The sequence below is a fragment of the Equus quagga genome, chromosome 4, assembly GCF_021613505.1.
Source record: "Equus quagga isolate Etosha38 chromosome 4, UCLA_HA_Equagga_1.0, whole genome shotgun sequence".
NCBI classification, from domain to species: domain Eukaryota; kingdom Metazoa; phylum Chordata; class Mammalia; order Perissodactyla; family Equidae; genus Equus; species Equus quagga.
Window position 1 is genome coordinate 109,498,422 of NC_060270.1, and position 24,314 is coordinate 109,522,735.

General features: G+C 37.1%; 1 protein-coding gene across 4 annotated transcripts in view; it reads left to right on the plus strand.

Moving 5' to 3' along the window:
* Positions 1-579: 579 nt before the first annotated feature.
* The window catches only part of PPIG (peptidylprolyl isomerase G), a 45,155-nt gene continuing 21,420 nt past the window's right edge, over positions 580-24,314 (plus strand). The window contains exons 1-8 of one of the 4 annotated variants that reach the window (XM_046658611.1): positions 589-717; positions 2,163-2,342; positions 16,447-16,494; positions 16,807-16,884; positions 16,979-17,053; positions 17,464-17,571; positions 18,218-18,262; positions 20,221-20,308. In XM_046658611.1, coding sequence (XP_046514567.1) covers positions 16,824-16,884; positions 16,979-17,053; positions 17,464-17,571; positions 18,218-18,262; positions 20,221-20,308 — 377 coding nt within the window. In that variant the 5' untranslated portion in view covers positions 589-717; positions 2,163-2,342; positions 16,447-16,494; positions 16,807-16,823. Of the gene's footprint in view, positions 718-958; positions 1,082-1,648; positions 1,710-2,162; positions 2,343-16,446; positions 16,495-16,806; positions 16,885-16,978; positions 17,054-17,463; positions 17,572-18,217; positions 18,263-20,220; positions 20,309-24,314 lie in introns of those variants that run through there. The other 3 variants (XM_046658610.1, XM_046658607.1, XM_046658608.1) reach the window with 3 other exon arrangements.

A 24,314-nucleotide genomic window follows, 5' to 3' on the forward strand; every position in this document is an offset into this window, starting at 1 on the left:
GAGAGGGAGGCAGCTTTTACAGATAGAGATTTACCTTACAAATGTAAATGTGTCCTAAGGAAGGGCACGTTCCATTCCTCAGAGCCTCCTTCCCTGTCCCAGTTTATCAAAAGCAATCAGCCTTAAATAATCCTGATGCCAAAGAGACATATCTTGGGGTGGCCAATTTCAGGTCCCCACAGGCGGCATCCCACATGCCCCAACTAGAAGGACCCACAACTAAAAATACACAGCTGTGTACTAGGGGGCTTTGGGGAGAAAAAGGAAAAATAAAATCTTAAAAAAAAAAAAAAAAACTTGTGTCATAGCCTTAACTGGAAGCTCCTAGAAAGTAGGGCTCCCTTCCCAACACCCAGCCGGAAGATCAATACATGTTTACTAAATGGAGCACTTCACTTCACCAACGATATGGAATTCTGACGGGTACAAACGTTCCCAATCAACTCACACATAAAGCATAAAGATACTTATAAACTAGGTATCGACCCCCAAATCCTAGATCTCCCTGGAGGGCCGAGGTGATGCAAGCAAGGGAACACCAGGAGATGACGTCAACCAACCCGTGATGTGTTTCCGGCGCGACGCTTTCCCTCCACGCCGGGACTGGGTTGTGGGGGAGGGAGGCGGTTAGTGGGCTTTAGCGCCTTTTTTGGCGGCGGTAGATTTGAAGCGGTTTAAAGGACCGGACCCCGAGAAGAGGAGACCGTACTGGTGCGGGTAGGTGGCGCGAGGCCAGCGTTGTTTCGGTGGCGTCCTTTGCGGCAGTCCCGGGGTACGAGAGCGGGAAGGGCCCGCGAAGAGGGGCGGAGCCGGCGCGATAGGCCGTGCCAGTTAACCGTTTTCCCCTCGAGGTATCGCGGCTGCCTGGTCCCAGAGGCGGCCCCCAAGGACCGCGGCGCAGCCTTTGCAGCTGTTGCAGCTGGAGAACGCTTCCACCCGCGCCTCCGGGGCCTGGGAAACAGTCCTCCCCCTACCAGCCCCCGCCCTCTCCGCTCGGGCGCACACCTCCCTCCCTGACGCATTTTGCCGCACAAGCTGTAATATGGCGGCAGCGACGGCGGCCTGAACTCTGGGGAGCCAGGTGATTTTTGATGCTTCAAAATCGTAGGGCTAAGCACTAATGCGGAGTAGGTGGGAGGATTGGTGGGGAAGGAGGAAGTGTAACCTGACGTCCTGGCAGGTTAGGGTTGGATCCAGTGGCGGGCGAGGAGCCTGGATCACAGGGGTTAAGATTAGACTGAAGACAGGCTTTTCTCCTACTCCGACCTTCTCTCGCAGACGGCGGCGATCGTGCATAGTCAAGTGGCACAGGCCACTTAGTTAAAGCGTTCTGCTAAAACTCAAATTTAGGCCCTTCCTTTCTCATCCCGGAGCTGTCTCCAAGTTCTCTCATGTTTTCGAGGAGTTGCGAGCTGCGCGGGCCTTTTAGGAGGAGGCAATTACTCTTTAGGAGGAAGGTGATGGCTTCGGAGCTCCATATGCCTTGGGGGAAGTATGCGAATTTGGCTCATCTTTAGTCTCTTAAGAAGCTAAGGCGAGGTCTACGGGAATGGAGAACTCTTAGTCGTTTTGGAAATGTTATAAAAGCGCCGTTTTGTGCATTGATTTTAATTTCTTCCCACAACAGTACTGTCTGTGCAAGACCAGGTTGTTGCAATAGTGATTACAAATACGTCGAAGGAACAACTAAATGTTTTGGAAATTTGGGGGTACGTTAACTTTCAGTAGCTAAAACGAGATAGGGGGAAAATATGTGTGTGTCCGTATGTATTCACGTTTGGCAACGAATGGCCAGTAATTTGCCGGTTCGTAACGGTGATGGGGAGGAGGTGTGTGAACATTTTTGAAATCGTGCCATAAAATCCAGAAAAGGCATAGATATCTACAATGGCTGTCGCTTTCATTCATAGTTTTTCTGTACCCGAAAATTTACCCGTTTTGCCACCACCCTCCTTTTTTAATTTTAACCATCTGAAATGGGATTATTTCTGTAACAAATTACATACTTCTGTCTTAAACGGAGTTCATTTTACATTGTTTAATATTTTCTTTATGACTCAGGATAATCGGTGTCCTGAGATCCTAATAGGTCTTCTCTTGTAGTAGGAGTCTGTGCTTTTTGTTTGAATTGCGTTTGCTTTTTAAGATTTTTGTCTTTGCAGGCTGTTGTCAGGGTTGTCTTCCCCTGCTGTCAAGTGTACAAGTATGCAGACATCCTAGGTTAGAAAATTTGGATTTGTTTCTGGCTCAACCATCTTCCTGAACCTCAGTTTCTTCGTCTATAAAATGACATTTTGATTCCAAACTGTCATCAGCTGTGGGCTTCAAAAATAGATATTCAGGTTTGTTAAAATTCTTTGTAAAATCGACTTTAAGTAAGAACTCAACCGTTACTCCTATGAGTGAAGTGAAGAGCGTATATTACATTTATTGTGACTTATTCAAGTCCGTTAGTTTCTGGTGCTTGTTATTGCGGTCTTGCCGAATAGGTGGTCTCTAAGTAAAGTCTTTGTCCTCTTGATTTTTTGCATATTTTAAATTAGATTTTCAGTCAAGCAGCATCCATTCTTTATTCAAAGGGAAATTGGTAGCCATTTGTAATAGGATGAATTAGTTCTGTTGGTTATCAGTACACCATCTGCAACTTTTTCATTGTTGCTCTTTTAAGAAATACGTATTGATGGTTTTCCTTTATTTTACTAGTAGTATATTTCAACACAATTATAATGTATTATCTATATTTAGTATCCTAATGTACTAATGTGTCTTACTTATATGCAGTAGGAATCCATAGATAATTCATTCAAGTGGTTGGAACAGTTTGTCACAAATCTCTCTGCCACGTTGTGGTATTTCACTTTTTTTTTTGGCTTTAACGTTAGCACCAAGTTTCAGTTTTCATTTGATTTAAGTGTCAATGGTTTTCCCTGGTTTGATGCATATACAGTCTCTATAAGAACACAGTGTGTTTTTATTTCTGTAGGGCAAATCTTGCATCTTGAAATTTATTGCAGGCAGTATTATAAATACTTAGAGAAAACTGCTAAAACTGGGACTTTACTGTTAGTGCCAGGCAGGAAATCTTTTGAACTTTGTTTTAGTTTGAGTGCTGATTTAAAATGATCACCAGCCTCTTCTTGAAGTTTAACTACATCATACTTATGTATAAATATAGGCGTCAATTTTTCTATTAAAATGGTTATTTTTGAAACATGAATGATTTCTTAACTCATTGATTTTTTTTTTTAACTTTTTATTAAGCTTATGATAGTTTTGGGGCTGGCCCCGTGGCTGAGTGGTTAAGTTCACGGGCTCCGCTGCAGGCGGCCCAGTGTTTCGTTGGTTTGAATCCTGGGCGTGGACATGGCATTGCTCGTCAAACCACACTGAGGCAGCATCCCACATGCCACAACTAGAAGGACCTACAATGAAGAATATGCAACTGTGTGCTGGGGGGCTTTGGGGAGAAAAAGGAAAAAAATTTTTAAAAATCTTTAAAAAAAAATTATGATAGTTTACAACCTTGTGAAATTTCAGTTGTACATTATTGTTAGTCATGTTGTAGGTGCACCACTTCACCCTTTTTGCCCTCCCTGCATCCCCCCTTTCCCCTGGTAACCACCAATCAGTTCTCTTTGTCTGTATGTTTAACTTCCACCTATGAGTGGAGTCATCTGCTTATTTCACTTAACATAATACCTTCAAGGTCTGAACTCATTGCTTTTTTAAAAACGGGGCCAGCCTGGTGGTGCAGTGGTTAAGTTTGCACATTCCACTTCAGTGGCCCAGGGTTTGCTGGTTCTGATTCTGGGTGCTTGTCAAGCCATGCTGTGGCAGGTGTCCCACATATAAATTAGAAGAAGGTAGGCATGGATGTTAGCTCAGGACCAGTCTTCCTCAGCAAAAAAAAAGAAAAAGAGAAGGATTGGCATCAGATGTTAGCTCAGGGCTAATCTTCCTCAAAAAAAAAAAGTGACGCATGTTTGTTTTACATATTATGCTACTGTTAATTACATGTAAACTTTAGTTTAAGGTTTATTCATAATTAAATCATTGCATTTTCGTCAAATGGTGGAAAGTAAAATTAAATAAGCCGTTATCAGGAATATTTGTGAATAAGCTAGTTTCTACAGTGAAGCTGTAGCATTCTTTACCAGAAAACTTGCCTTTTTTTGCTTGTGACCTTGAGCTAGTCACTTCAGCTCTCCAGTCCTCTTGTTCTCAAACTGTAAAATCAGAAGAATGGACTAGATTATCTCTAAGGTTCCTTCAAATTTTAAAAGTCTATAATTGTTTATAATAGGAATTACTGCATTGAATAACATGTTGCTAGGATGGTGTAGGTATATCTCTGGAGACAGTGGGATAAATTATCAGTGTAAGAACTTAGGTAATTGCAGGTACAACATTAAGATTATTAGCAGAGATTTCCCAGTTAGTATATGCCTTTTTAATTCGGTACTAACATAATTGTATTATATTTTTATGTCTCAGATTGTATATGTAAAAAGTATATAATATCCTTATTTAACACTGGACTTGGCAACATGATGGCTTTTCTCTTTTTAAGTATTTTAAAGGATTTAAGAATTTAGAAAGTGCCTATACACTGTTAATCGTGTTTCCACTAGTGCAGTAGTTTATGACTGTAAGAGAACACTAAGGACCTCAGAATGTTAACTTGTTTCTGCTTAGTTCATTAGCAGTCTGGCATTCATAAATGTCTTTAAATGTTTTTGGAGCAATCCATTTTCATTTCTCATTTGATCTCTGTGAACTGCGTTAGGGGATCTGGTGAAGAGGCTGGTGTGAATGTTAGATTGCTTTCTCTGAAAGTAGTCTTCAAGATCTGCTATAGTTTTAATTAGTTTAACTTAATATGATTGCACTTAGAAGTGGAAATCTTATGTGAAAATTGTCACCTGTTTTATTAAACTTAAGCACATGAGAACTTCCCATCTTTGTTTCTTGGTCCTGAACTGAAGATGCTCCCTCTTTTAGTAGATTCTGTTTTAGAAAAGACAGAAATGAAAAGAAACACTTTGTTTCTAGAATGCACCCGGACTAGGCAGATCCAGGGAATAGGCTCTGTTTTAGTTGTGGAATGGGCTGAGGTATGTTTACTGGTAGGCTGTGGGAGAATTTACTGACTACAGATACATATTAGCAATACCCCATGTGAGAAGCACACATATAGGGGGAAAGGCACTGAATTGTAATAGAAGAGTCTAGTTCTGCTCATGCCTTGATTAACTAGAATTTTTTTTTTTTTTGAAGATTGACACCTGAGCTAACATCTATTGTCAATCTTTTTTTTCCTTCTTCTTTTCTTCTTCTTCTTCCCAAAGCCCCCAGTACATAGTTGTGTATTCTAGTTATAGGTCCTTCTGGTTGTGCTGTGTGGGACCACTGCCCCAGCATGGCCTGATGAGTAGTGCCGTGTCCGTGCCCAGGATCTGAACCAGCGAAACCCTGGGCCGCCGATGCGGAGTGTGGGAACTTAACCACTTGGCCATGGGGCTGGCCCCTAATATTTTAAAATTTTATTACATTATATATCTATTACTGACATAGAAAAGTGCCTGTGATATTGTTGATAAACATTTAAAACAACATATTTTAATTGTCTGCTTAGAAAAAAGTAGAATATACACAAAAATATTGGAAGTTATAGCTAAGTGTCAGGATTTAATGCATTTTTGTATGATCTAACTTTTTCAGTGAGTTTATTAGCCTTATTGATTATCTTGTTTAAAAAGTATGTCCGTTGTGAATAAAGTAGATGAAATTAAGTGTTGTATACTCAAATTTCTGAAGTGGCTCAGGCAAGTGAGATGAGTGCATGAGGTCATGTAGATAACCAATGGTAACAACTGATAGGCAGTAGTGGAAACTAGGTCAAACTGGAACACGTATATATACCTCATCTAATGGAGGCAGACTATACTGAATGTTGAACAGGAATGGGGTATGTTGCTAGATACGGTAATTTTTTTTAAAGAAAAATTCATATTTGGATTTTATAGAAATAGCTGCAACTCATTCAGATGAAACAAATTTGCAGCAGACTACTACTCTGAAAGCTTTCATTAGATACTATTCTTGGAAAATTCGTGAATTATTGAAAATTGCATAGGCTTGATTTATCTCTGACTTTTATTTTTGGTATCTGTTAGCATTGTTTTCTCTTTACTTTTTCTTGAGAAAATGAAATATTGACCAGCTGTTTGTCTTGTGTTTGATTTTAGTATTATTGAGCAATATCAGGAAATCATAATTATGGAGGAAATACTACGTCCCATTTCTGATGAGATAAAATTTGATTTCAGTAATGTTAGAGACATAGTATTGAGCCATCTTTTGTGTCAGCATTGTTGTCCATTAGCTATTAATGTTATTGCATTTACATACTCAAGATTTGCATAGTACTTTTAATAATAATTTGCTGTCTTTTATCTTTCTTGAATTTAAGGCATATTTGATTTGTCATTTCAGGAAAACTAATCTATTTCTATGAAAAGTATCCTTTTCAGGTATACGTTGTATAACCTAAATATAGATAGTAACCACTTAACACACATGTACGTTATCATCTTAGAAGATTGTATGTACATTTTCTTTTTATTATGAAATTTTTCTTTATATAGCAATTCTATTTATGAAAGAAAAGTGGAAGTAGTACAGTGAGGCAAAAACCCTCTTCCGTCTTACAACCAAACACAATAAATGATTATTTCCTTTCAGTCTTTTTTTTTCTTTTTGTAAATCCTTGAATTTGAGGGTTAGGAGTAGTTTATATGATTATAATGATATAGCATATACTATTTACTTTTACTTTTAACAAATTATGAGCATTTTTCAAATTAGTGATCTTTGTAAGCATTGCTTTAACAGCTGTAACATTTTTTTGTTCAACCAGAGGCCATAATTTAACCATTTTTTGTTTTATTGACTAGTTTGCTTTTGATTATGTGTTACTAAAAATATATATATGTATCTAAATGATCATCACAGTAAGTCTGGTCAACATACGTCACCTCACATTGTTACAATTTTTTTTCTTTTGATGACAACTTTTAAGATTTTCTGTCTTAGCAACTTCAAATATACAGTACAGTATTATGAACTAGTCACCATGATGTACATTACATCCTCAGGACTTTATGAGTTCAGGGTGTTTGTTTTTTAAGATTCCACATGTAAGTGATATCATATGGTATTTGTCTTTCTCTGACTTATTTCACTTAGCATAATGCCCCCAAGGTCCATCCATGTTGTCACAAGTAGTAGGATATCCTCCTTTTTATGGCTGAATAATATTCCATTTTGTGATATGTGGTGGGCTGTGTGTGTGTATATGTCAGTCACATTTTCTTTATCCATTCATCCATTGATGGACATTTAGATTGTTTCCATGTCTTGACTGTTGTAAATAATGCTGCATAATTTATAATCAATGTTAATGTTTTGGTGTAAATCCTATCTTTTTTCTTTCTGTTTTATTGAGATATAATTGACATACAACACTGCATACATCTCAAGTGTACAGCTTAATGATTTGACTTACATACATCGTGAAATGATTACCACAATAAGTTTAGTTAACATCCATCATCTCATATAGATGTCAGGGAAAATAGTGTTTTTTTCCCTGTGATGAGAACTTTTAGGATGTATTCTCTTAGCAACTTTCAGATATACCATATGGCAATGTTAACTATAGTCATCTCGTTGTGCGTTACATCCCCTGTACTTATTTATCTTATAACTGGAAGTTTATGCCTTTTGACTACCTTCATTCAATTCCTCCTCCCCCTAACCTCAGCCTCTGGTAACCATGAGTCTGATCTCTTTTTCTATGAGTTAGGTTTTTTTTTTTAAGATTGCACATATAACTGAGATCATACAGTATTTGTCTTTCTCTGTCTGACTTATTTCACTTAGCTTAATGCCACAAGCTCCATTGATATTGTCACAAATGGCAGGATTTCCTTCCTTTTTTTGGCTGAATAGTATTCCATTGTGTATGTGTGTATCTATCTCTATCTATCTATATGTATGTCACATTTTCTCTGTCCATTCGTCTATTGTTAGACTCTTAGATTGTCTCCATAGCTTGGCTATTGTAAATAATACTACAACAAACATAGTACAGTTATCTCTTCAACATAGTGAGTTAATTTCCTATCTTTTTATTTATTTATTTTTAATTTTTTTATTCATTATTTTTTTTTTTTTGAGGAATATCAGCCCTGAGCTATCATCTGCCACCAATCCTCCTCTGTTTTTGCTGAGGAAGACTGGCCCTGAGCTAACATCTGTGCCCGTCTTCCTCTACTTTATATGTGGGACACCTGCCACAGCATGGCTTGGCAAGCAGTGTGTAGATCCGCACCCGGGATCCAAACTGGCGAAACTCAGGCTGCTGAAGCAGAACCGGCAAACTTAACTGCTGTGACACCAGGCTTGGCCCCTCATTTCCTATCTTTTTAAAATGTGCATCTGATTTGTAAAATTGGGATCTTATAGACAGTACTTACCAATGTGCTTTTTTCGTTGAGTATATTATGAATATCCTTTTCATCCATGAGTAGTCTTTGATAATTTTTCTTTTTCAGTTTTATTAATTTTTAGAATTTTTAATAATAATGTAGTCATGTGGTATAAAACTGAAAAGTGTAGAAGGTTATACAGTAAACAAATCTTCTTACCCAACTTCCCCAGCTACCCATTTCTTCTCCCGCCAGATGCCTCTGTATTAGACAAGCAAACACATGCTCTTTTTTCTTTTCACATCTTTTAAAAATATACAAAAAGGGGCCGGCCAGGTGGCGCAGTGGTTAAGTTCGCACATTCCGCTTCGGCAGCCTGGGGTTCACTGGTTCGGATCCCAAGTGTAGACGTGGCACTGCTTGTCAAGCTGTGCTGTCGTAGGTGTCTTACATATAAAGTAGAGGAAGATGGGCAGGGATGTTAGCTCAGGGCCAGTCTTCCTCACCAAAAAGAGGATTGGCAGCAGATGTTAGCTCAGGGCTAATCTTCCTCAAAAAAGAAAAAGAAAGAAAGAAAGCATATCATACACATTTCTATATCTTGCCCTTTTTTTCAACTTAATGAAGTGTTTTAGAAATAGTAGTACATGAACCGCTTCCTTATTCTTTTTTGTACATTGTATGGATGTAATATGTAACCTAGCCCTCCTTTATGGACATTTAGGTTTACAGTCCTCTAACTACTATAAACAATGGTGCCTTGAATAACCTTCTACATACCTTATTTTGCAAATGGATAAGATATATATAAAATAAATTCCTACAAGAGGGGTTACTGAGTCAAAGAGTATTTAATGCATTTGTAATATTGTGTGTTGTCAGATTGACAAAGGATTGCATCAGTTTACCCTTTTACTAGCAACAACAGTGTATGAGAAGATCAATATGTATATATATTTTTTGTCAATATAATAGGGAAAAATGTTATCTTTGTAATTTTAACATGTAAGAATATGATTTCCAATGGCTAGATGAATACCAACCATTTCATGAGAGTATCACTTAATCAATTTCTATTACTGTATGGCTGTTTTTTTATTCTACTCTTATAAAAACTGCTGTAGTGACAGTATATATGAACTTTTTATACTTAAAATCCTTTTAACCATATAATAGTGGTATCTTTTTTCATTTAACAAACATTTTTTTCCATGTTACATATAAAAATCTGTATTTTCCTAGGCAGTGTAATAGTCCATCATATGAACATTTCCTAATTTACTTAACTGTTGTTTTGAACACCTAGGTTGTCTCTAATTACTCACTATTATAAAACCAAAACCAAATAATATTTTATTTAAAATGGTTACTTTTAGAGAGATTCCAAGAGATGAATTACTAAAGTGTTAAGGGTTAGAATGAATATGAATATATTCAGAGTTCTTGGTCTGTAATGCCAAGTTGCTTAGCAAAATTGTTCATGCTGTTTATATTTTTAATTTTACTTTTTGTGAATTGTCTATATTCCTTTGGGTGGCCTTTGTGCTTTTAGTTGTTAGGTACATGGACCCTATAGTAGTGGCTCTCAAAGGTAGGGGTGGAGGGACAGTGAGATGTTTTTTTGGTTGTCACATGGACTGATACAGTCAGGACCAAGGGTGCTTAATGTTCTGCAAAGAGTAGGGCGGTCCTATTCAGCAAAGAATTGTCCTAGTGCACCCATTCCTAAGCACTATACTGCAGTAAGAAAATGAATACATCATGTTTGTTGAAAATATTTTCTCCCATTTCCTGCTTTCTAATTTCTCTTTGATAAATAGAAATAATAAATTCTTTCATGAGGAGATCAAAATTCTTTATCTCCATTATTTATTTAATTATTAGTGAACATGAAAAGTTTACTGATATCTAGAGGGTAGATAGATATTCACAGGTGTTTCCTGTTTTCCAGTTGTAGGGGTACACAGTTTTGTGAGAAGAAAAATGATTCTCTAAGATCTTCTCAACTTAAATGTTAAACAGCAGTAGTTATCATGAAAGTGAGACACTTAAAAAATATATTAAGGGCCGGCCCGGTGGCACAGGGGTTAAGTTCGCACGTTGCACTTCTCAGCAACCCAGGGTTCACCGGTTTGGATCCTGGGTGCGGACATGGCATCACTTGGCAAAAGCCATGCTGTAGTAGGCGTCCCACATATAAAGTAGAGGAAGATGGTTATGGATGTTAGCTCAGGGCCAGTCTTCCTCAGCAAAAAGAGGAGGATTGGCAGTAGTAAGCTCAGGGCTAATATTCCCCCCAAAAAAAATATATAGATTGACTTGTGTGCTCTTTTGAAGAGTTTCTTTTACAGGTCTGTATTTGTTGTAGACGACTTGGGAAATGAAAAAACTAAAATCAAAAATCACCCATGAGGCCTGGCCCCGTGGCTGAGTGGTTAAGTTCTCTTGCTCCGCTGCAGGCGGCCCAGGGTTTCGTTGGTTCAAATCCTGGACACGGACACGGCACCACTCATCGAGTCATGCTGAGGTGGTGTCTCACATACCACAACTAGAAGGACCCACAACTAAGAATATACAACTATGTACCTGGGGGCTTTGGTGAGAAAAAGGAAAAAAATAAAATCTTTGAAGAAAAACTCACCCATGAGCTGGGCTTGATGGCCTAGTGGTTAAAGTTTGGACAGTCTACTTTGGCAGCCCAGGTTCAGTTCCTGGGCGTAGAACCACACCACCCGTCTGTCAGTAGCCATGCTGTGGTGGCAGCTCACATAGAAGAATTAGAAGGACTTATAGCTAGAATATACAACTATGTACTGTGGCTTTGGGGAGAGAAAAAAAAAATCACCTATCACCCTTTCACTTAGAGATAGACTTTTAACATTTTTGTGTATTTCCTACTACTTTATTTTACTATGCAGGTATAGCTTTACATTTTATTAATTTTAAATTGAGAAACTAATACATGAATATATTCTCATTGCAAAAATTCAAACTTTATAGTAAAACTAAAGACCCCCATTGACTTCCATCCCTACTCCCAGTCTCCTCTGCAGAGTACCATTAGGAATTTTTGTATGGATCTCTTAAGACCTTTCTCTTTATCTGTAGAAACAAAGTATTATTTTAGGGTGTAAATAGAATACTTAATATGCAACTGTCTTTTTTTTTTTTTTTTTTTTTTGAGGAAGATTAGCTCTGAACTAACATCTGCTGCCAATGCTCCTCTTTTTGCTGAGGGAGACTGGCCCTGAGCTAACATCCATGCCTGTCTTCCTCTACTTTATATGTGGGACGCCTACCACAGCATGGCTTGCCAGGCGGGACCATGTCTGCACCCAGGAACCCAGCCAGTGAACCGCGGGCCTCCAAAGTGGAACGTGTGAAGTTAACCACTGCACCACCAGGCCAGCCTATACAACTGGCTTTTTAAAAAAATTTTTCAACAAAATAGGTTTTTCGGATAGTGTATGTAAAGACTTTTCAAACTGCTGTATAATATTAAATAGCATGTATATACCATAATTTATTGAGCTGTTCTTTCATCGTGGGACATTTTGGGTGTTTCCTTTTTGTTGTTGTTATTACAGTGTTGCAAAAAAGTATTCTCACACATGCCTATCCTTTCGTGTATATTAATTCATTTATTAAAAATTGGTTTCCTGCCATAGCCAAGCACTGGTTGAGGCACTAAGAATTAAGAGGGGAGCAAGAAGATCTATCCTATCATGGAGCTTATACTCTAGAAAAAGGAATAGATATAAAAACTTGAATTTATAATAAAATAACAAGTAGCAGTAAATGCTGGGAAGAAAAATAAAGCAGCGTAAGGGGATATAAGTGTTGGAGGACAGGGGCTGCTCCTTTCAATATACTAGTGAGGGATGGTTTCTGTGAGGAGGTGATACTTGAGCAGTGACTTAAATTAAGTGAGGGAATGAACCATGTGAAGATCTGAGGTGAGAGCATTCGATACAGAGGGAGCAGCAAATGTAAAAGACCTGACAAGGGAATAGGCCTCGGGATGTTTGAAGAGCAGGAACACCAGTGTGGCTGAAGCAAAGTTGAGGAGAATGTGAAATGAAGTTGTAGAAGTCAGCGGGCGCTAACGTATTTAGAGCCATGCTGTTCAGTACAATAGCCATGAGCCACAGATGGTTATTTATTGAGCACTTGGAATATGACTAGTCTGATTTGATAAACACTGGATTTCTAAAACTTAGTACCAAAAAAAGAATGTGAAATAGCTCATTAATAACATTTTTTGTTGATTATATGTTGAAATAATATTTTGGACATACTGAGTTAAATAACAGATATTATTAAAATTAACCTATTTTTATTTTTTAAAATGTGGCTACTAAAAAACTTAAAACTACGTATGTGTCTCATTTCTATTGGACCGTGCTAGTTTACAATCTTAAAATCCATGGTAAGACATTTTGATTAAATGTGATAGTAAGACATTGGAAAATACTAGGCAGAGGAATGATGTGATAAGGTTTGAGCTCTTTTTTTTTCTTTTCCCCAAAGATTGGCACCTGGGCTAACAACAGTTGCCAATCTTTTTTTTTTTTCTTTTTCTGCTTTATCTCCCCAAACCCCCCCTGTACACAGTTGTATATCTTAGTTGCACGTCCTTCTAGTTGTGGAATGTGGGACACCGCCTCAAGGTGGCCTGATGAGCGGTGCCATGTCCGTGCCCAGGATCCGAACCCTGGGCCACAGCAGCGAAGCGCACGAACTTAACCACTCGGCCACAGAGCCGGCCCCTGAGCTCTTAAAGAATCACTCCATTCTGATTGTTCTGTGAGGAATAGACAGTACAGCGGCCAGTCAGTGGCATGGTGGTTGGGTTCACACGCTCTGCTTCGGCAGCCTGGGGTTTACAGGTTTGCATCCTGGCTGTGGACCTACACATCTCTCATCAAGCCATGATGAGGCGCCATCCCATATACAAAAGGGAGGAAGATTGGCACAGATGTTAGCTCAGTGACAATCTTCCTCAAGCAAAAAGAGGAAGATTGGCAGGAGATGTTAGCTCAGGGCCAATCCTCCTCACCAAAAAAAAAAGTACAGGACTAAGAGTAAAAGAAGAGAAACCAGCTAGGAGCCTATTGCAGTGGTCCAGATAAGAAATGATAAGGGTAAAGATAGAGCATTTGGGATAATTTTTGAAAGTAGTATAAAACTAACTTTCTAATGGCTTGGATAATGGGCTATAAAGGAGAGTGGACCCAAAGGTGGACTCCAAGTTTTCTGCCTTAGCTGCTGGGTTGGACAGTGATAATGTTTACTGAGTTTTGAGAGATTTGGGGTAGAGAAATAGAGTTTTGTTTTAGTTATTACTTTTAATACAGTAAACTTTTATTGAAATATAACATAGCATACCAAAAAGTACAGTAGTCCCCCCTTATCCGTGGGGGATACATTCCAAGACTCCCACTGGATGCCTGAAATCTCAGATAATACCAACCTCTGTATATACTTTTTTCCTATATGTACATACGTATGATAAAGTTTAATTTATAAATTAGGCACAGTAAGAGATTAACAGCAATAACTAATAATAAATTTGGCTTTGGGGCCATTATTAACTAAAATAAGGGTTACTTGAACACAGACACTGTGATACTGCAACAGTTGATCTGATAACCAAGGACTACTAAGTGACTAATGGGCAAATAGTTAGACACGGTGGATATGCTGGACAGTGGAACGATTCACATCCTGGGTGGAACAAAGAGGGATGGCTGAGATTTCATTACTCAGAATGGCGCCCAATTTAAAACTTATAAAGTGTTTATTTCTGGAATTTTCCATTTTATATTTTTGGACCACGATTGACCTCAGGTAACTGAAACCACAGAAAGCGGACCTGGGAATCAGTGGGGACTACTGTAGACAAATTCTAAGTGTAGCTTGATGTTTTCCCAAAGTGGACTTACTCATGTAAGCAGTGCTCAGATCAAAAAACAACCTCTATCCTAATAGCTCCCACTTGTGCTCCTAATGGCATAAATTAATGGTGGTGTTCATTGCAATTTCAAAGTCCCAGACTATAGGATTGTTTACATTGTGCCTTAGAATTGAGAAAGTTGGAAATTCGTCAGATTGTGTCTGAAAGTTGAAGAGTAATTAGGGACTTTTCTGAGCTCATAACTTTTGCTTGGTCTTCAAATTTAGGTTGTTTTCAAGACACTGTATGTAGGAAATTAACTGTGATCCTAAACAATTGGGTATGTTTGAGGCAATACTATACTCATTTGTAAAAATAGAAATCTCCACCTGGGATATTGTAGTTAAACAAATAGCTGTAGAAGTTTTTTGGAGGAAAATAAATCATTAAACTTCCTCTATTCCAAAAAGTAGAGAATTTAAGAGGGCCTACAAAAATTATTTAAGAGATAAAGGATAATATCTGAGGTACTGAGGAGTAATTTAATGTTTTTCTTAAGATTGGATAGTTCCCTCAGATTTATGGATTTCACGTATTCTCAGTTTCACATATGTAGGAATTGGAATTCTATACAAGTAAAAATGCAACAAACTTAGCAGGATATGAAAATTGCTAAATTTTTTGTTTGTTTGTTTGTTTTTAGGGCGTTTAACTTCCTAAAGTTATAGTCTACTGAAGGATTGAAAATACCTTTTTTGCTTTGTTTCATGTGAAACAAATTCTAATATCCATTATATCTGTTAGAAATAAAAAAATGGAGGAAGATATGAGAAAATGGTATTTTTCAAATTATTGGTAATTTGGGCAAAGGAGTTGGTAATTTGGGCAGAGTCTTCCTTTATTTTGTTGAGTATTCTGATTTGTGGTTTGTGGGGTGTCTAAAATTGATAAGGGCTGGTGGTAGATACATGAACCCACATGTGTGATAAAATTGTGCAGAACTAAATAAATGCACAGAAATGAGTCGAGTAAAACTGGAGGAAGGTGAATAGGGTGAGTGGATTGTATCAGCATTGTTAGCCTTTTTTATGCTATGGGTGTGCTATTATGCTACAGTTTTTTAAAATGTTACCATTGGAGGAAACTGGGTAAAGTGTACACTGTGTCTCTCTGTCTTATGTCCTACAACTCTATGTGAGTCTAAATTTGTCTCAATAAAAGTTGCAATTAAAAATTGATAAAGGGAAGAGTCTATTCAGGATGGAGGATATAGATCTTTCAGAGCCTCACTGGACCTAAGATATCATGCACTGCTTTTATGATAATTTTTGGGAAAGTGTATACGTTTCAGTTAGTCTCTGTTCTGAGAAATGCAGCTGTCATTTTTTTTTTTTTTTGAGGGAGATTAGCCATCTGCTGGCAATCCTCCTCTTTTTGCTGAGGAAGACTGGCCCTGAGCTAACATCTGTGCCCTTCTTCCTCCACTTTATATGTGGGATGCCTGCGACAGCATGGCTCGCCAAGCGGTGCCATGTCTGCACCCGGGATCCGAACCTGCGAACCCTGGGCCGTCCAAGCGGAATGTGCGCGCTTAACCGCTGCACCACTGGGCCGGCCCCTACAGCTGTCATTTTTATAGTCCATCATTTTGGATGCACTGAATGCCTTGGTTTCTTCTGCTCTTCACCTTACCTTGTCATTCCCCACCAAGTATTTAAATTCAAACATTTTAAGTCCTTAAAATAAATACGTTATCAAAAGAACGTCTCTGAAATAATAGCTATCTGCTACGTAAATAAAACTGTTACACCGAATATCATTAGTATTTCTTTTGTATACACTGTCATATCAGTAAAGGCTATTGCTCATGATAAGAAAATAGCCTCATATGTAAAACTTAATGTTGTGCCTTTACTCAGAATATAAATCTCCCATATATTGTTAAAATATACCACTTTATTTCTTCTTCCATGATTTGTTGGTATTTTTTAGCAATTTGAACATTTTTCTTTTTAAAATTCCACCATTTTAATCAAAACTCTCATTTTTGTTTTCTAGGAGTGAAAGGATTGGATCAATTTGTCCCTGATTTTTTTGTCTTTAAAGGTAATCTTCCTGTTGAGTTCACCAGTCATACAGACTTAATGCAGTTTTCTGTTTGGGGTGGCAATCTACATTTAGTTGTTAAAAGAGAAATTTTATTGTATGATGGCTGAGCCTTTTCTTTTTGAATTACCTCACAAAATGCAGTCTAATCTCTAAAAGAAGATAATTTGATTTATGTCATGGAAGTATATATCACAGCAAATTCAAACTACATTTCTGGTTTATGCTCCACAGAATTTTTTTTTTTTTCCAGAAATTTATGAAAATCTCTGCTCTTTTAGGTGTTTGTCTGAAACTGTGTTTTACTCCTAGGTTGAAGTATTGGAGCCATGGGAATAAAGGTTCAGCGTCCAAGATGTTTTTTTGACATCGCCATTAATAATCAACCTGGTAAGAAAATTAATGTTCCTATTTAACATTTATAAATGAGTATTTAATATTTTGAATTAGTAGAGAAGTTTAAACCAACTACCTTCTTTTTCAGCTGGAAGAGTTGTCTTTGAATTATTTTCTGATGTGTGCCCCAAAACATGCGAGAACTTCCGTTGTCTTTGTACAGGTTTGTTGACATTTTCAGTTGCCCTAATTGTAGTCTCATTTAACTATGGCTTGCTTTAATTTTTTATTTAACATATTTTAGATTTCTTCATGCCTATTACTTCCTTCTCTTAACATGCAGATTATGCAGCATTGACTACAATGTGAAAGTAATTCTTAGAAATATTAGTTGTAATGAGACTTTTATCTGAGATTGATGTCTACATTTCTACACTCTCCAGAAAACTATGGGTGATTTTAAAATTAATTTTTAAAAAAATTCCTGAGGGGAGTGAAAATTTTATTTAAAGAAGTCTTTACAGTTCAAGAGAGGTATATTTTACAAAGCAAAAGCTTTCATTAATTTTGCTTTAATAGTACTTCCTGGATTTCCTTTCTACTAAATGGCCTACTAATTTTTCTTCTCTGTAGGTGAAAAGGGGACAGGGAAATCAACTCAGAAGCCATTACATTATAAGAGTTGTCTCTTTCACAGAGTTGTCAAAGATTTTATGGTTCAAGGTGGTGACTTCAGTGAAGGTAAGACTTTGATTCCCACAAAAGAAAATCGTATATTTGTATTCTTTGTTAAATATCATAGATCTCAGAGTTAAACAAATCTTTACGAATGCTAGTCTAGTTTTCTTCTCACTCCGCTTAGTCTTCGGTCAAGCGATTAGGAGTTCTCATGGAAACAGATTAAAGAAAGAAGCACAAAGGAAATAATTCCACCTTCGATGCATGAATTAATTTTGGAAATTTGCTTCTGAATAAAAAACAAAAAAACACTGTATTCATCTCTTAGCAGTGTATGTGTTTGATTTTCTCTCAATTGGTAATCCTTAACTATGATATAGTTTTTACCCATACTTTTTTATTGTAAAAACTTCAAAACTATTATCAAAGACGCTTTGAAAAAATAACAGTAATTTTTGTCTTCTACCTGCATGATCATTAGAATCTGAACATTATTTTTTACACCCTTTGCTGCATTCTTACTATTCTATCACGGGGGAAAGAAAGTAATTGGACTTTAAATTAATATATTTATGAAGTGCTGTGACCCTTTGAGTATTGATTTGTAGTCATTCGAGCACCTACCTTGTTAGAAGCATTTTGTTTAGGTAGCACCTTAAAGGAGCTTACTGTCTTGAGAGTTCTAAGAGTCCATGTTTTTCATTCTTAGGAAATGGTCGAGGAGGGGAATCTATTTATGGAGGATTTTTTGAAGGTAAAAATGTTCGCATTTAAATTGTGTTTTTAATGTTTTCTATTTTATTCATTTGATTTTTCTCTGTTGAACAGATAAGGCTATTCATTAAACAGTATACTAATATCCAACTACCTTCAGCTAATCGGGAGGTTAATTTTTTTGTGAAAGATTTTATGTGATAGACTTTATAGAGGTAGGATTTTTTTGTGTTTAGGACATTTGTACATCATATATGAAGAGTTTCAATGATCTATAATAAACTCTTAGCATTATAGTACTAGAATAGGAACTTCCATAGCTTGATCTTAATCTTTATTAAAAGAGATTCAGCAGTATTTCTTAGTAACGGTATCCACAGTTTTAGTCCATTTTTCTATGAGGATTTTTTAAAAATCTCTTTGATACTCTAATGTTTGGCTATAGTAATGTTTTTCCCAAATTTAAGTTTTTTCTCTGGAATTTTTTTTTTTTTGAGAAAGATTAGCCGTGAGCTAACATCTGCTGCCAGTCCTTCTCTTTTTGCTGAGGAAGACTGGCCCTGAGCTAACATCCATGCCCATCTTCCTCTGCTTTATATGTGGGATGCCTACCACAGCATGGCTTGACAAGCGGTGCCTAGGTCCACACCTGGGATCCAAACTGGCAAACCCTGGGCTGCTGAAGCGGAACGTGCAAACTTAACTGCTGCACCACCAGGCTGGCCCATCTCTGGAATTTTTTATTGATGTGAAGATTATTTGAAAGACCATAAACATATGAATGTCGACATAATTTCGTATTTCCCACCTTTTACTTTTGGGATTCAGTGAAATTTTGTCTCACATTCCACTTGCTTTGTTCTCGTATTCGAATCCAAGATTGGAAGGCAAGCTGCTCTCTTTGCAGTAAGTGACACTGATCAAGATTGTTAACGAGTGCCTCTCTGTGCTCAGAAGATTATATGTGGTTTTTTTGTGGTCAGAAATGAAACACATGAAATATTTGGATGCTTTCTCCTGCTTTTTTTTTTCAGTTCATAATAGTTTACATCATTGTGAGATTTCAGTTGTACATTATTTCTTGACTGTCATCATATAAGTGCTCCCCTTCACCCCCCACTCCCCTTCCCCTGATAACCACTGAACTGTTCTCTTTGTCCATGTGTTTGTTTATATTCCACATAGGAGTGAAATCATACAGTGTTTGTCTTTCTCAGTCTGCTTTATTTCGCTTAGCATAATTCCCTCTAGGTCCATCCATGTTCTGGCAGATGGGATGATTTTTGTCTTTTTTTTTTTTTTTTTTTCCAAGATTTTATTTTTTCCTTTTTCTCCCCAAAGCCCCCCAGTACATAGTTGTATATTCTTCGTTGTGGGTCCTTCTAGTTGTAGCATGTGGGACGCTGCCTCAGCGTGGTTTGATGAGCAGTGCCATGTCCGTGCCCAGGATTTGAACCAATGAAACACTGGGCCGCCTGCAGCGGAGCGCACAGACTTAACCACTCGGCCACGGGGCCAGCCCCTGATTTTTGTCTTTTTTTATGGCTGAATAGTATTCCATTGTGTATATATATACCACATCTTCTTTATTCAGTCATCGGTCGATGGGCACTTGGGTTGTTTCCATGTCTTGGCTATTGTGAATAGTGCTGCATCTTTCTCTTGCTATTTAAGGAGAGTTTCATCTTTTGTTTAAATAAGCAAGCAAAGTTGTATTGTCTTTTCCCCAAAAAAACCATGTAAATGACAAACGGAAATGGAAAGAAAGGAGGTTAGATTTTATAGCAAAGGATTGAAAATTAGAAATATTTTAACCTAAAACGATAGGAGAGGGAATTGGTTAATATTTGATTCTCTATTCTTGTAACTTGAATTTTATCTAAATTTTGCCTGGACCTAAAGAACATTTGACATAAACACAAGATATGAGGAGGAGTAAAAATGAATTTTTGGGGAGGTTATGCCTATAATGTAACTAAAAACTTTGCTTCTCTGTAGATGAGAGTTTTGCTGTTAAACACAACAAAGAATTTCTCTTGTCAATGGCCAACAGGGGGAAGGATACAAATGGTTCACAGTTCTTCATGTAAGTAGTTATGATCTGATGATTTAAAATGTCCCTTTTTTGGTGTGTGGTTTCTCTTTTTGCCTGCCATTAATCACTGACAAGTAGGAGAGGGATCTCTGAGGGGGAGAATTTTTGAAGGAGGGAGAACAAAGAATTGCTGGAGGGGAAAATTTTTGAAAGGGGAGTTGAACTGTACTGCTGAAGTTTTCAAATTATGAAGACTTGTCAAGAGGGCACAGGAGCCCACTTGAAGGGGTGGGGTTCCCACTCGCCACTTTAGGACAATTTGAGCATCAAAATAAATAATGATAGTATCAGATTATCACATAAAATAGAAATCCAGGATTCCACGGAGATATAAATACTAAATTAATCAATAATGAGAGAAGGAGAAGCTGTTCCTGAGTAGAATGTCAACTAATAAATGTAAAAGGAATGATAGAGTTAAAAAAGTCACCATTTTGCAGTCATCTCAGTAATAATTGATTCAGGAAAGATTTACTCATGGATTGTAAATTTGGAGGGCAAGTTTAAGGAGGAACAGGATATTTACATAGAGTTTCTCTCCATGAATTACTTAATTACAAAGAGTAAAATACAATTGATCCTCCTTATTCAAAGATTCTGTATTTGTGAATTTGCCTACTGATTAGAATTTGTTTATAACCCCCAAAGTCAATACTGCTAATGTTTTCCAATTTTGACTACAGAAGAATTATGACCAGGGGCTCTTGTTAGCAGTGCACGTTTTTTTATCATGTCCCATGGGGGTATAGATTTACCCTTCTCTTCAATAGCCTTAAACTCTCTTGGTCTCAGAAGAACTTAATCGGTCAGCACCTTGTGGATTATTCTAGTGTTTTCCTATTCCATGTTTGTAACTCCCTTCTTTAACAGTGAGAAACTTGGTGCTCCCATTATCTTTAAAATTTGTACTCATTTGCTGAATCTTAGAATAAAAAGTGCTGTCCTCTACCACTGTGAAAAATAACCTAGTAACTGGAGTTCACTGATTGTTTATAGCTATTTGTGTTTTTAGACTGAGGATATGTAGTTAAAATACCACATTTAAAGTGACTTGGATTAGTACTTATTGGTGTGAATTTTGTGACTCAACATATGTTAGGTTCATATGTTTTGATTATATTTCATTTGTTCTCCTCACCGTATTGTTTTGATTTGTTTTTGCTTTTTTTAAGTTTATAAAACATTAACATGATTCCAAAGTCAAAGCAAAAGGAATACCCTTGAAGTATCACTCCCGCCTAACCCTTCACTCCATCCCCATTCCCCTATCTTTCCCCCCATTCCCACCCATCCATATTAGTAACCATCCCTATTAGTTTCTGGTTTATCTTCCTGTATTTCTTTTTGCAAACATAGGCACAGATACATGTATATTTCCTTATTCTCCCTGTTATCTTACACAATAGATAGCATACTATGTATAATGTTTTTCTCTCCACTTAATGATATATCCTAGAAATCACTCCATATCAGTTCATAAAGATCTTTCTCATTCTTTTTTAATGCTACATAGTACTCTATTGTGTGTATATATTTTATTCAACTGATTACCTATATATGGATCTTTCTGATTTTTTAAATGAAAACAACTTAGATCATGTGTGTTGTCGGAAAATTAGAGCACACAGATAAAAAGAAGAAAAACAATGCCATCTCAAAGCATCTTTCTATGCAGTAGAAATGTAGGTAGAGTGTTGCATATATTCTATAATCAACTTTTAGATATATAAATCTCTTTGCACGTCACAAATATCAACATTTTAATAGCTACATGTTAATACATTGTTTGAATGTACTATGCTTTATTTATTTAATCTCATTTTTGAACATTTGGTTTGCTTCCTGTTTTTCAAACTGCTGCAGTGAAGATTTTTGTACCTATTGTTTGATGCACTGTTATTTCTTTCTTTCATATTAGTTGCTAGAAGTTTATTTAGTGAAATTTTTACACATTTTTAAACCTTTCCATATATATTGCCACATTGACTTCCAAAAGGAAGTATAGGTTTACTCTAGTATCAGCAGTATGTAAGTACCAATTTCACCAGATCCTCAACAACACTGAGTATTATCATTTATTTTCTCTTTTTTACGTAAAATCCTTCTATACTAACCAAAACCCCTATGTTAAGTTCATGTAATCCTTGATGTATATTCTTAGAAACTTCCCTCTAAGTATTGATTTCTCCTTACCTCTTTCCGTTTCTAGATAAGTGCTCTTTACTTCTTCTGTGTTCTATTGTTTTTTAAAGGGCACAACCTCAGTTTTTAATCTTTAAAAACATTTTTTTATCCTGGTAACATATAATAGAAAATTTACCATCTTAAGCATTTGTTAGTGTACAGTCAATGGTATTAATTATATTCACAATGCTGTGCAACTATTACTACTATTTCCAAAACTATTTCATTATCCCAGGGACTAACCACTTCAGCCTCTGGTAAACCCTGTTCTACTTTCTGTCTCTATGAATTTACTTATATAAATAGAATCATATAATATTTGTCCTTTTGTGTCTGCCTTATTTCACTTCACACATTTTCAAGGTTCATCTGTGTTGTAGCATGTATCAGAACTTCATTCCTTTTTATGGCTGAATATCGCTCCATTATATGTACTTACCACATTTTGTTTATCTGTATTCATCTGTTGGTGGACATTTGGGTTGCTCCAATCTTTTGGCCAGTGTGAATAATGCTGCAATGAACATTGTTGAGTCTCTGTTTTCACTTCTTTTGGGTATATACCTAGGTGGAGTATATTGCTGGATCATATGGTAATTGTATGGTTAGCTCTTTGAGGAACCACCAAACTGTTTTCCACAGCGGCTGCATCATTTTACATTCTCACCAGCACTGTACAAAAGTTCCAGTTTTTCCACATCCTCATCAATACACTTCACCAATCTGAAAATGACCATGAAAGCACTGCAAGTATTGGTTTAGGCGTTACAAGTAAATTCTAGAGAGCAAGCAAACTTGCAAATATGAAATCTGAAGTGAGTATCTGGATACAGTATACACTGAATGTAGCATATAATACAAATACATATATGGAGTAAGCCTAGGTTTTTACATTTCTAGGTGCTTTTAGCAAGTTCAAGTGAACATAGCTGTTACAGTGAGAGAAGAATTACGAGTTGTTAGGGGTTTTTTTGTTTTTTCTTTTTAGGATCGGCACCTGAGCTAGCAACTGTTGCCAATCTTTTTTTTTTTCCTGCTTTTTCGCCCCAAATCCCCCTGGTACATAGTTGTATACTTTAGTTGTGAGTCCTTCTAGTTGTGGCATGTGGGATGCCGCCTCACCGTGGCCTGATGAGTGGTGCGTTGTCCATGCCCAGGACCCAAACTGGTGAAACCCTGAGCTGACAAAGCAGAGCGCGTGAACTTAACCACTCGCCACGGGGCTGGCCCCAGGTTGTTAGTTTTTTAAAGTGAAGTGAACTTTTAAAAGTGCATGTAAATGTTAGAATTTTTTTCAGTCATATTGTATGTGCTTTAACCAAAGGTTGCTTAAATTGTGTCCCTTCTTCCAAATTTCTAATGCCTTTTTTGATAAGATTTTTTAAAAATAATAAATCTTATACAATGCCTATCTTCAGTCTGTTGTACCAGTACGTCTTCATTGCTACTCAAATAAGCAGCCTTCTTTTTTTTTCTTTAGATTTTATTTTTTTCCTTTTTCTCCCCAAAGCCCCCCAGTACATAGTTGTATATTCTTCGTTGTGGGTCCTCCTAGTTGTGGCATGTGGGACGCCACCTCAGCGTGGTTTGATGAGCAGTGCCATGTCCGCGCCCAGGACTCGAACCAACGAAACACTGGGCCGCCTGCAGTGGAGCGCGCAAACTTAACCACTCGGCCACGGGGCCAGCCCCCTAGCAGCCTTCTTAACTACAAAGCTTTAAGGTTGAAAAGGAGGGGGGAAAATGGATTTTTAAAAATTGCTTCATTTGCAAAAAATGACTTGTTGCTTATTTTGGGCTTTGTCCAAAGTTT